This window comes from Crinia signifera, chromosome 6 (genome assembly GCF_055691185.1).
Source record: "Crinia signifera chromosome 6, ASM5569118v1, whole genome shotgun sequence".
Lineage (NCBI taxonomy): Eukaryota > Metazoa > Chordata > Amphibia > Anura > Myobatrachidae > Crinia > Crinia signifera.
Genome location: NC_139222.1, coordinates 267,820,035 through 267,833,542, shown reverse-complemented (window position 1 = coordinate 267,833,542; position 13,508 = coordinate 267,820,035). Strand labels below are relative to the sequence as shown.

Genomic DNA, 13,508 nt, shown 5'->3' with positions numbered 1-13,508 from the left:
CGGTGTTTCTCTGCAAGCTGTACAAACCGTTCCTGATTATTATAAGAGAGTGACGCAGGGGAGGGTTAAATAGGAGAGGTCCCGCGTGCAGCCTCTGTGCAGGCCCCCCGCATAGCTGGCAGCACAGCAGACTTTGGCGTCGTGCTGGAGTCTACTACATACTGTATATGCAGATCTCTGGCAAAATGGCCGCATAACTACTTTCCCAGTTATTTTTATATGTCACGGAAACTCTGGAATGGAATTATAATTATATGGGTTCTGGGTGTGCAGTGTGGGGGCCTGCACCCATTATAAATACACCATTTGAATGATGGGTTAAGGGTTTTCTACATTTGCCTGCTGGATGGTACTTTGTGTTTAAATCCTTATCTTCCTTCTGTGCGTGTGTGTTTTCACTAAGGTCTGTGGTGCGTGATAAATATGGACATACCTCCCAACTGTCCCCCCAGCCTGAAGGGAATAGACACGCATGCATACAGCATCTATTCAGTGCTGCAGAAGGGTGACAAATGGGGCGTGCATGGCTCTGCTGCGCGAGTGTCCAGATTGGGCATATCCGGATGTTGGGAGGTATGTATGTATGACCGGCGGACACGATGTTGCCATGATGGGTATGAAGGTAATTCTATCCCAAGGGAGGGAATTACCTTCCACTGCCTCACCCCCTAATCTGCCCTACTAGTGTCTAACCCTAACCCCTACACCCTGTCGCCTAAACTTAGCCCGCTGCCCCGCAGCCTAACTCTAACGCTCCCTCCCTGCAACTTTACATTAAACCCCCCTGCAACTACCCCCCAGCAGCCTAGTTCTAAATACCCCATTATTGGTTAAACCTAATCCATGCCCCCTTCCCCGACTAGACCCTAACCCGCACAACATACTTCTGTTCGCCATCCCAGAAGTCGAGATTCCAGTTCCGGAATCCTAATTGATGTTGGGACACCGGCGCCAGTCTCCTGGCAGTATTTGGATGCCAGTGTCGGTATAGTGAACATTCTATCCGCCGGGATGCTAAACGAATCCCTGTGGGCATATACAGAGTTGAATGTACAGTGTATCTTGTTTGTTTTCGCACTGCTTGTGATACAGAACCAATGGTGCGCAAGTATGGCCAATGCAGATAAGTGTGCATTTCATATGCATCTCTACCTATTAAGCATCTGACCATATACGAGTCATCATAATGAGACAAGCTGATTGGGCATGAGCAACAGCAGGTCATAGAAATGGCCCTCCCTTTAATATAAATCTCAAGTGTCCCGATTTTCACGAGACAGTTCTGTTTTTTTGATGGAAGCACCTCGCTAATTTGAAAAACTGATACCATGGACTGAGAAACATGCTCCAATAATCATATAAAATATTTATTAAATAAACAATAAAATATTTTTTATAAAAAATTATAAATAGTAAAGATTATATTAATCCGAGGTGGCCACCAATCAATTTATAACAATTACATTAGTCACACTGGTACCTATTACATATGATACAATTTATATACTTTCAAATAGGTACTTTTGAATAAAATCAACAACAATATAATAAAATATCTTGGTATCTTGTAGTGATGTTCTAATAATGATTGTTCCCAATGTTTAATTCATTAGGTGCGACCTCCGTATAATGACAGTCCACCGAGTGCCGGTGATAATTAATAATTTGTACGTTACTGGCGTATAGAGCAGTGGCGGTTTTTACCTATTACCTGCAGCCCCCCCCCCCCCCCCCCCCCAGGTAAAATCCACCACTGTAGTGAATCCAGATGCAGTCTTTGAGACCGCACTGGCTTCACTGTGACTGGCAGTGACTTCCTATTGGAAGTCCGACCTGCCAATCACCAAGGCAGTCCTATTGGGAGGTGTTTCCTCCCTCCAGGATGCCTCTCTATGGGCTGCTGAGCGGCAACCCATATAATCTGGGGTTTGCACATGCGCAGTACTCACGCCGGTCCCGGTCATCTGTATTATACAAGCGCAGACAGCCACATGGATCCCTCAGTAGGTAGGGAACCGGGAGCTGAAGAGGCGTCTCTCACCCGCCGTGTGACAGGAAGTGACACTACCAATATGCAGGACGTGGCATCTCTTACCCGCCATGTCACAACGTGCAGGCAGCCACAGAGATCCCGCAGTTGGTGAAGGACCTGGTCGGATATAGGCACCGCTGTTAGTGTGGAATACACTGTGGGCTAGATGCACTAAGCTTCAAAAGTGATCAAATGGAGAGCGAGAAACAACCAACCAATCAGCTCCTGTCTGACATTTTTCAAACACAGTCATTGACATGGCAGGTAGGAGCTGATTGGCTGGCTGTTTATCACTTTCCATTTTATCACTTTTGAAGCTTAGTGCATCTGGCCCTGAGTCTCTCAGGCAGTGTGGTGATCTCCTCCTCTCGCTCCAGGTTCTAGGAAGTGGACTTTGCTTTCGACGGCAGTAATGATACAGGTGTCCCAGTAATTAGGATTCACCGTATGTTATTCACCGGCACAAAGGGTTGATGATTGTAAGACTGCAGCTGTTGCACAAGTATCAATGGATGTCTGATAGTATCAAACAAAGCTGCAATAAGTCTTTGGAAATGTCCTTTAACGCGTTTCGCTCCCAAGGAGCTTTTTCCAAGACTCTTTGAGAAAGCTCCTTGGGAGCGAAACAGAGCCAAACGATTGGGCGTGGAGACATGAACACGCCAGAAGCCTGCAGCTCTGTAGGATATATTTTATAGACTTATACATATATACAGAAAAAGGTTTTTCCTTTTTTCTTTTTTCAAAAGGAAACAAATGAGCACCTTATACTTTATTTATGTTTTTTGGACATTGTCCCGCTGTCCCAATTGTAGGCAGCAGTTTCTCACAGTGGGGGCATTTGCAAGTCCCCCTGTAAATCACTGCCCTTGCTTACAGCATCTATTTACAAGAGAGAAGCATTGAGGGCATGCCAGCAGCTGAAAGAGAGCTGTGCATGTACCCGCAGTGACGGGATGCAGTTAGAATCCCGGCGGTCGGAATCCCAGCAGTCAAAATCCTGACGCCGGAATCCTGACCGCCGAAATCCCGACACTTTCTCCCTCTATGGGTGTCCGAGCCCGCAACGGGGGGTGATCCACATCCCCCCTTGTCGGGATTCCGGCGTCGGGATCTTGTGCGCCGGGAATCTGACCACTGGGATTTCAGACCAATCCCGCAGTGACAGCAAATGGGAGGCGTGGCTCGTGGGTGTGTCTTTCACACCAAGACACTCCCCTTTTGATGAGGACACTCCCCCCCTTCAGGCACAAGAGCAGAGAGGTCCCGGTGGACATCTATAATGTTGGGAGGTGTAACAAATACACACTTAAATAAGAATTTCCCCAATATTCATACAATAAACAAAGTCCATACACCCTCCAGTACACCATAGGGGATTTGTATAGGGTGCCAGAGATCCGGGATGCCGAATGATCTTGAAATTATTTACACTTCACTCCAGAGCTGGGACACCTCACACCTACAAAATGGGGGCCTTGTCTTTGTGTCTTCTCTCCTATAAAAAAAAAGTAATTTTGGTGATATTGGGCCCGATTCAGGGATACAAATTCGCAGAGCTGCTAATTTGTACCCCTGCCTAGACTCCACCACCTGTCACGCCATTGTTAAGGAATTACCATCTGATTCTGGGGGAGATTCTCTAAGAATCTCTGCCCCCCTTTGCCGCCCATCGCATTTATAATTATCACATATGTTCTAACATATGCGATAATTATAGCAAAGGACAGCTCTTGCGTTAAGAGCTGTCCTTTGCGGTGAGAGTCGCCGGGTCCCAGCAGGTCCCGGCGGCTCCCCCCTCCCTCACACACCCGGCGCTGTTGCTGCTGCGCTGGGCTCTCCTCCTCCCTGCACCCGGAAGAGGATCAGTGCAGGGAGGAGGTCACAGGTCCGGGCAGCACTGCGCTGTGCTGCCCGGACACAGGTGAGGGGGGAGGGGGCGATGCGGGACGGAGGGGGTCCGTGCAGGGCAGCAAGGGGTCGTTGCGGGGCGGCGGTGGGATGCGGTAGAAGCCCATTGGCTTCTATGGGGCATCACCAGATTTTTCTGGCGATGCCCCCCGCCGCGTTAACCCGGCGGGGGATGCTTACAGCATCCCAAAATGCGGTAAAACCCCCGATAACGGGGTTTTTACCGCATTTCATGCTTAGAGAATCTCCCCCTCTGGCTCCAATGTGAGCATTGAGCATCTATGTACAGAAACACTTTAGCAACACATGTGACACTCTCACAACATGCCTGAAGGACATGACCATTTTTGCACGTCTTAATGGCCACCGCCCCGGAATTGTCAGCACTTTTCCAAGATACAGTATTTAGTCCACTACTAGCAGTGGTGTAGCTAGGTGCCATATTTCGCGCGCCCCCCCACCCCTGATTTGTAGTTGGCGGGGCTCTTACGCTGCAAAAAGGGGCGTGGCCACACACCGTAATGCCCATTGCATACTTTAGTGAACTTTGTAATACCCATTACACATAAAGCCACATGATGTAATGCCAATTACACATAAGGCCACACATGATGCCCATAATACAAGGTGGACTGAAATCACTCTATGCCAATGGGGACTGAAATAGCTCGTTGCCAATGGGGACTGAAATAGCTCGTTGCCAAGGGGGACTGAAATAGCTCGTTGCCAAGGGGGATTGAAATTGCTTGTTGCCAAGGGGACTCAAATTGCTTGTTGCGAAGGGGGACTAAAATTGCTTGTTGCCAAGGGGGACCCCGGCCCGCTCCCTGCTCTGCCTGGCTGAGCAGCCCCTGTCCGGTCCAGTGGCGGACAGGGCAGCTGAGCTCAACCGTGCAGAGCAGGGAGCGGGGGAGCGGGCTACACGGCTCAGACGCCCTTTGATGTCTTAGCACCCAGGGCTCATGCTCCGCTGGCTCCACCCTCCCTTCACCCCTGACTACTAGTCTTTCTGTCCTCCAGGGAGGTCTCATGCCCTAACCCAAGATGCCCACTGATATATCTACAGAGCATGTGCAGGAGCCATCTTGTCTTTACAGTGAAGAGTGACATAGTGGCAGACAGAAGTCTCCTAATCCAGTGAGACTTGCCTGCTGAAATAACCAATTTTCCAGTGTTCCTGTACTGCTATCTGGTACCTACATACAGTCACCAGCTGGGGAGCTGTATTATACCCCGCACAGCTCCATCTAGCAGTGTGTGCAACAATAAGTATGGCTGTCCCTGCTTTATCATTCACTGAACCAACGCCACTGGCTACATAACTGGGCTGGTCATTATGTGAGTCATCCGCTGGAGTGTACATATATAACACCCGCATAACACATCATTCCTAACATTTTGTAGGCACACCTGCTGTTTGTAAGTTTATGTAATTATTGTCTATATAGTATGTAACAGCCAAACCCTTTTTAATTAAGCTGATTCCTCATGTTACATTATGTCACAGGGCTGCAGAGTTAGATAATAGCCTTGCACGTGTTTTCTAGCTAGGCATTTTCAATGTAGACGATTTTGCTTGTTTTACAATATATATTGTTACCTCAGGGCCTGATTCAGAGCTGATTGCGAATTTGCAGATCGAGCGATTATCGACTGCGCATATGTACAAATTGTAGCGCACATGCACAGGTTCAAACAGCACCAGAAAATAGCATATGGATTGTCATAACAATCCGGCTCTCAATCTGACTGACAGGAAGCCGGCGTTTGTGGGTGTTAACCTGGACGTTTTCTGGGAGTGTCAGAAAAAAAACGTAGGCGTTTCAAGGGTGAATGACATCAGCATCGATCACCGTTAGGGTCAGACCTACTCACAATTGCACAGACTGGAAAAATCATTAGATGGTTTATGAATTGCGTATGTATTTGCGACTGAATAGTGAATAGCAATATTTGCAGATTTGCACGGAACAGGTTCTCTTTTTGTCTGGGCGGCGGATATCTACTTGCAGTCATCTTTGTCACTTCAGATGAGCAATCAGATCTGAATCAGGCCCTTATTATGACAATACTAATCTGATGGTTTGCAAACAAGTCCGATGGTGGTTGATTGAACATGCGCTGATCCTGTTCTGTGCCTGTGCAGTGCGGATCCTGTGAGCTCCCGCTGAGTATTACCAAGCAGCAGATTTACATGGGCCGCTGTTTGTTGGTGGTAGGGAATGGTGCAGTTCTGGGATTTTAAACAAAACAAGGGTGTATCACCTGACATTGTCTGAGCATTTTTGACGGTCATTCTGAGTACGCTTCCTTCAATATCAGACCATATCCAGAGAGGCCGCAGCAAAAAGAATAGCGGCTAGCTCTGAGTCCGATCTGATTGGTTGCTATAAGCAACATCTTCAACAGAACTCCCATCCATACCTCCCAACATTTTAATTTCAGGAATCAAGACGCTCGTGCGGCATACCGGCTTGCGCGCCTGGAAGAGGGGTGTGGTCTATGTCATAGGGGCATGGGCTCACGCGGATGCCGCAGCCGCAGGCCACGCCCCCATTTCCCTGATAATGAAATAGAGTCGATTAACAAAATCACAGATGATCTATGTAATTTTTAAGAAGGGGTTAACTATTACTTTACAAGCCTACATTATAATTACCGCCCTATCCCAGTCAATACCCTAAGGGTATCTTGCCTGGAGAAAGTTATGTAAAAACAGGTTTAGCCTCACTCTTACACAAACAAAAATAGTGCGGGAGAAATGAGCGTTAATATCTTTACAATACAATAATATCTGGTTCCATTGTGAGGTCAACAGTGTCTCGGACGACAGTCAATACCTCGACCACAAGGTGGCAGGCAAAAGGTTGACATGCACTCGGTCGACATAGACAAAAGGTCAACGGTTGACACATGAAAAGTTCAACATGTTTTTCATGAAAAAAAAATTCGGCTAACTTGTTCCTACTTTACGATCACCGTGGAATACAGTCAAGAACGGTAAAGCGTGTTGAGTGAAGCGAAGGGGACTGAGGCACGATGCTCTAAGCCAGAGGTTCCCAATCTTTTTTGATTCACGGCACCCTAGAGAATCAGAATTTTTTTCACGGCACCCCTAGGTCCAAAAAATTTAATTAGATTGGGTTTATATGCGATTCTTAGTGGCAGTTATGTGGTAAAGGGCAGGATTTGCTTCTGTTTGTACACATTCTATGATTGGCAGCCACCAGCACTGGTTTTGCTCCTAAATAATTAACCATTAATAATTTGAGTTGGTCCTGGACCACCAACCCGCGGCACCCCTGCATGTGTCCCGAGGCACCCCAGGGAGCCACGGCACACAGTTTGGGAACCACTGCTCTAAGCATAGCCAAGACACGTGTTACACTAGTTGGGTGCCAGTGTTGTGCCAGTGACGGAGACACCAAAGAAAACTTTGAAAACCGCAAGCTGCGTAACATTGAATGATTTTCCCACTGTGTGCAGTCTGTGCGTAGCCCAGGACTTACTCGGCGGCTGCGATATAAACAGATGGAGATCGCGGCCGAAGCTGATGTCACACGGCTTCCCTCCACACACCTGTGCACACCTGCGTTTCCCTGACACTCCCAGAAAACAACCGTTTACCACCCGCAAACGCCGGCTTCCTGTCAACTTGCGTAAGGCCAGCAATAACAAAGTAGCAGGATTTTATCGCAGGACGGTCTCGTGCATGTACCATCCACTGGTGGGACAGAGGAGGGCATACAAGAGAGTTCGCCCAGCACCGCTGTCTCTGTGGTTCAGCTCAGGAATTTGCGAGGAATGCCGGATGGCCACTCTAACCATGGCCCACCTTATTTCTCACCACTTATCTCTCAGACAGTTGGACCTATGGGAATTTCCCCTGTGCCCCTATCGGTCACTCTGTCTACCTTTTGTAGAAATGTCCCTATTGTACAACACTGAGCAACTGTTTGATAAAATCAATTTTTCTGCCTTTTGAAAGTCATTTGTACCATTTATTGTATTTTCAGTACTTTGGCCCTTATTCTGGTTGGTGCGGCCGGAGCCGCACACGGTGCCCCGGCCGCACAAACCAAGCCCCGCCCACGAGACGGATCGCCACGGCTGTCCGTACACGGACGGCTGGCGATCCGCATAAAAATGGTGGAGGCGTACGCCTCCACCATGGTGGGAGCTGCCCCCTGCATTCGATGGTCGTCGACCATCGAAGGCAGGTCCGCACGCCCCAGCAGCTCCCGCAAGCTGAGACCACACGGACAATCGTCCGTGTGGTAGCTTGTATGGGGGCTAAGAGCTGACATCCGGCGACGTCAGCTTTCCGCCCCCATGAGTTGCGTCATGCCCTCATTACCATGCATACGCCCCGCGTTTGCATGGGAACGCCCATGAAACGCGGGGCGTACACATAGGGAAATGAGGGCATGAAGCCCCTCACGCCCCTATACGCCCCCTTTGCGGCGGACGAAATCCGTCTGCGGCGAAGGGGGCTGCACATGCGCAGATTGACCTCTGCGCATGTGCAGTGTCAAAACATCGGCGGTACGGCCGCACGCGGGCCGTACCGCATAGATTAGAATAAGGGCCTTTGTGAGGGGACATTAGTGGAAAAGGTGTATTACAAGCACCATGGCCTCAATATTATCTTGCAAACTATGCAAACATGCCACAATGTTAATTGCGTTCCTACAAGTTAATTTAGGTCAGGCATGTCCAACCTTGGCCTTCCAGCTGTTGTGAAACTGCAAGTCCCATCATGCCTTGCCACAGTTTTGCTATTAGCTAAAACTATTGCAAGGCATGCTGGGATGTGTAGTTTCAAAACTGATGGAGGGCCAAGGATGGACATGCCTGGCCTGATTTAGATATTGTTGTCCAAGACTTTTACATACCACCGTGTACATGACATTTAGAATATCTCCCTTCAGTATCAAAATGTTTCGATAACCAAAATCACAGTTTATATACAGTATGTGCCAGAGATGATCACTTCAGCAGGTCTAGAATTATCTCAATACTCAGTAATACATATCGTTATAATAATATATTTTGCCCCTTTGCAGGATTTTTACCTTTATCTCGCTTGAAACAACAAATGATGCACAGTAATTGTCGTGTTAATAAAGTTATACAAAAAAAAACGATGACGTGTTAGCATTGTCAAGACCGGTTTCCCACTTCCGGATTGTGAGGGCATTGTAGTGCTGGCAGTGTGGGCACTGTAGTGCTGGCAGTGTTGGCACGATGTCTCTGATATAATAATGGGGAGCTTGACACCTGCATTACCGCGGGAGAGATAAGGGGAAGACGCCGTTGTCTGGCAGGGACAGACTTGGACGTAACACTGACACGAGTAAGTGGTAATCTGGTGCTTCTGGTACTTGTAGTGCTACAGGGGCATCAAAGGTTGTGTGAGGCAGCTATTCAGTAACTTGTGCGATAAATAAGGTCTCACGTGTTTGAGTTTTTAAACCAGGCTCTAAGCCAAGTCACTAGGAGAGGCTTATACTAGCTGCTGCTGCTGCACCTGTGGTGTTATATTTCATTATTTAATCTTATTTTCTTAATTTTCTGAGACTTGGTTTTGGCAAATTCATGTTTGGGCTTTTGTTCCCGATTTTTTTCCCTCAGCAACCCGTAAGTAAATCAGGTGGGGTCGGTCAAGGGTCAAAGTGCATTGCGAAGCCAATTAGCAAGTCACAATTTTGATCAACTGATTTTTGTTTATTTTGTATTATTTATTTTCTTTTTAGACTTAGCGGAATTGGAAATAGGCAACTTGCGCTTTGCTAAGAAATGTTGCGGAAAATTTTAGCATTGGGGAGACCAGATGCAATTGAATTGCCCCTTGTCACTGGTGAGTGACATACTGAAGGTCTGCATACTGTTGCCAACATCTGGGGAAAGAGAAAAGACTTTGGATCTATTTCTAATTCACAGAGGACCGATGGTGTACGCATGTGCAGATGCATGGTGCATGCACCCTACACAGCAGGCGGGGACGCCGGGCAACCCCATTAGCCTGTGGGTACGCCCAGCGTTTAATGGGCTTTCTCATGGTAATGAGCCTGTGTCGTGGGTGCGGAGGGCGGGCAGCTGACATCACTGGATGTGGGGGGTGGCGGCCGGCACTGTGGGGGGCATCTGATTGGCTGCGAGTCAATCTGAATAAGGTCCTTTGTTTCTAATGGGTGAAAATCCCTGAATTCAGAAGATATCATGATCCCGATTCAGAGTTGCACCCTGTTTTGCGAATTCGAAAGCCAGCTGATTATTGAATAACTGTGCATGCATATGGGTCACAATATGCATACGTGACCCCAAACAGCTACAAAAAGGGCCAATTAATTTATTTGCAAGCCTGTTGTTCCTTGACTGACCAGAAACCACCATTTTTTTGGTGGCAACCTGAGGTTTTCCTCGGTGGCATTGCATCGTTCACAGACTAGCCCTATGGCCGCAGGAAGTAAGACGCTGGAGCCACGGTTACTGCTGTGTTCAGATACCTTCTCAGCTACTGCACTTCGCCACTCGCTGCGCTTGATACTGGAGGGAGTAATAAAGGATTGGATCATAAGTGCATGTAATTGGTAAAACTGTTGTACTATGTCACTAGCTTCCTGTACTTCCGAGCTAGGCTTGTTATCTCTCTCTCCAACGTGTCAGCTGGATTGCGAATACAGTAATCAGCGAGGTTAATGATCTACACTTATGTCACGTCAGTCTTGCCTTGTACATTACCTGTGTAACACGTTTAAACCTCATTTATTCTCAGACTGGAGGAGGAGGCGATGCTGGGACCCTTAACTCCCATTTCCTGCGCCAGACTGCGCAATAGGTGACATGTGGAGAGCCGACGCAGAGAGCGGTTGACTGGGATTTTTGCTTATGGCCAGGTAATGTCTAAATCTTGTATGGTGTTTGTAGTGCTGGCTTGCCACTCTTATGGGGGAGCAAAACACATAGGGCACCTAGAAGAGCTGAAGAGAACTCTCTTGGAATAATCAAGGCAGTGGGGCCTGTTCATTACACTTTCACTGGTCATTTTATTTCTGTAGAAACACTCATACCTGATGCGATTCAAATCCACTTGTGGTATGTCTTGTGGAGGGATGTCTGGATGTAATTACCCCTGTGATGTGAGGTTCAGGAGGCCATAGATCATGTTCCTCATTCTGTCGGCCATATGTAGTGGGAACCTCTATAAACCTTCTCCACCTTCTGTTAGTCTAGATCAGAGGTGGTCAAACCAGTCCTCAAGATCTACCAATGGTCCACATTCCCCAGATCACCTAGCTGGTGCACAGCTGTAGTCATTACTAACTGTCACATTTCCCAGATCACCTAGCTGGTGCCCAGCCGTAGTCATTACGAACTGTCACATTCCCCAGACTCACTAGCTGGTGCACAGCTGTAGTCATTACTAACTGTCACATTTCCCAGACTCCCTAGCTGGTGCACAGCCTTAGTCATTATTATTGTTTTGTTCTATTTCAGGATTAGTTTCTCTTGTTTGTATCCTGTGTCCTGGCACTGCAGCCTGCCATCCATAACACAGTTCTCTCGCCAACGAGTGGTCCTGTTGCTCATCTTCATTGTAAGCTGTCTTCTGCTTCTGGTGGCTTATGCAAAGCCCGGATTGTGGAGCCCTGGGGCGTTCCGGGATCGGCAGTATAGGAGGTAAAGTGCCGTCCATATACTTGTCTTTGTGTTCTAGTGGATCGGGAGCAGATTGCTGTACACCGTTTATGTTCAGTCTATGGGGGCAATTCATTTCAGTGCAGAGCGCTGCTAGAACAGCCGACCAGTATCTTTACTCGTTTCTCCTCACGCCCCATAGGGCTGCCCAGAGCAAAGATTTCTTAACCCTTTGTGTGCCACTGTGAGAGATCCTCAAAATATCCAGTAAAAATGCTGGCGCCGCTCACAGCAACTGTTCTTTAAGTATAAATAAATACAAATACAGCCGAGTCAATTCATAAATACTGCACCCAAAACATAAGAACGTTGGCATTTAAAGGGTTAATGTATCATACCGTAATGTGCGCAGCCGGACATTTCTAGGGGGCAATTCAATTTCTATCTCTCCATGGGGCAGATGTATTAAGCATGGTGTAGTGTTAAAATGGAAGGTGATAACACACCAATCAATAGACACCCAACTGTCATTTTCCAAACCCAGTCTGTAACCTGACAGTTAGGAGCTGATTGGCTGCTGTGTTATCATCACTGGCCACTTTATCACTTCTCCAGGCTTAATAAATCTGCCCCTATAGATTGTAATGGGCACTGAGTTGTCCATGAGGTAATGGGAAACTGCTGATGTCAATATTTCTAAATGAAGTGTTAGGTCTGTAGAAGAGTTTCAGGGGTTCTGGGACACTGGAGTATAGGACTAATTCTAGGACTAAATTGTAAGCACATTTCTGTTCATGGTCCATTATCTTGTACAACAGGGATGGGGAACCTTTGGCCCTCTGTTGTTGAACTACACATCCCAGCATGCCCTGCAACAGTTGTAGCATGGCCAAATAGCAAAACTAAAGCAGGGCATGCTGGGATGTGTAGTACAACAACAGCTGGAGGGCCGAAGGTTCCCCTTCCCTGTTGTACAAGAAGTCTGTGTAGATCTTGCATCGGCTTCTGATGTTGTAGTTCCCATCTATGGCCCTCATACTGATCGTTTGGCCCCATTGCGAATATCGGGGACCGGTGTTGAAGATCTGGGCATAATCGCCTATGTGCAGGTCTGCACTGCGGGAGCCCTTGGAGACTTGCTTAATCTCCGTGGCGCTCGCAGAGGGGGAAGGGGTGTGCAGGAGGCAGGTAGGGGGCGTTCACATGGCGGTCTACCGGGGGCGGCCTGCTGACCTCACCGGACTGTTCTCACAGTAGGGCACCACTAATCTAGGTCACCAGAAAGTGACTTAGATTAGTGAGCGCTATAAAAATCATTTGATGGCCCGCACCCAAGCCTGTGAATGGATGTTTATATAAAACATCCATTCGCAGGCCTGTGGGGTGCAGGCAGCGTTAGTTGGCTCTATATGTAGACATTAGTGATATGCAAAGTCTTATTACACTCTAGTCATTATAGACTAATACAATGGGGCTCAGGGACTGCTGTGTTGATGAGCTGATAACAGGGGTGATTGGGGTAGTATTAGGGTTCTTAGCTCACATTGGTAGGGATTTATCAAACCTTCCAAAAAGAAGTACTAGTGAATAATTTACCCCAAGCAAACAATCGCCTTCTAGCGATCATTTATCACGTGCATTCTATAAAATGTCAGCTAGCAGCTTTAATTCTAGAAGGTTGGATACATCTGCTATTATCATGCATTTGTGGACTATGCCGGTCCTTGGGATCTACATAAACAGTTCATGTTTTTTAAGCCACCTGTGGATCTGTAGAATGAGTCAGTTAGGAGTGAATGCAGCAGGTTTGAAAATGTGACAGTTAGTAATGACTACAGCTGTGCACCAGCTAGGGAGTCTGGGGAATGTGACAGTTAGTAATGACTACAGCTGTGCACCAGCTAGGGCACAGGTCTTTAACCTG

The 13,508-nt window shown here is 47.5% G+C and overlaps 1 protein-coding gene across 3 annotated transcripts in view; it reads left to right on the top strand.

Annotated features, from left to right (window-relative positions):
- ENTPD7 (ectonucleoside triphosphate diphosphohydrolase 7) overlaps nt 1–13,508 on the top strand; it is a 100,542-nt gene that overhangs the window by 64,498 nt on the left and 22,536 nt on the right. For 2 of the 3 annotated variants that reach the window (XM_083149557.1, XM_083149556.1), the window contains exons 2-3: nt 10,722–10,842; nt 11,444–11,626. In XM_083149557.1, coding sequence (XP_083005683.1) covers nt 10,835–10,842; nt 11,444–11,626 — 191 coding nt within the window. In that variant the 5' untranslated portion in view covers nt 10,722–10,834. Of the gene's footprint in view, nt 1–9,114; nt 9,300–10,721; nt 10,843–11,443; nt 11,627–13,508 lie in introns of those variants that run through there. The other variant, XM_083149555.1, reaches the window with a different exon arrangement.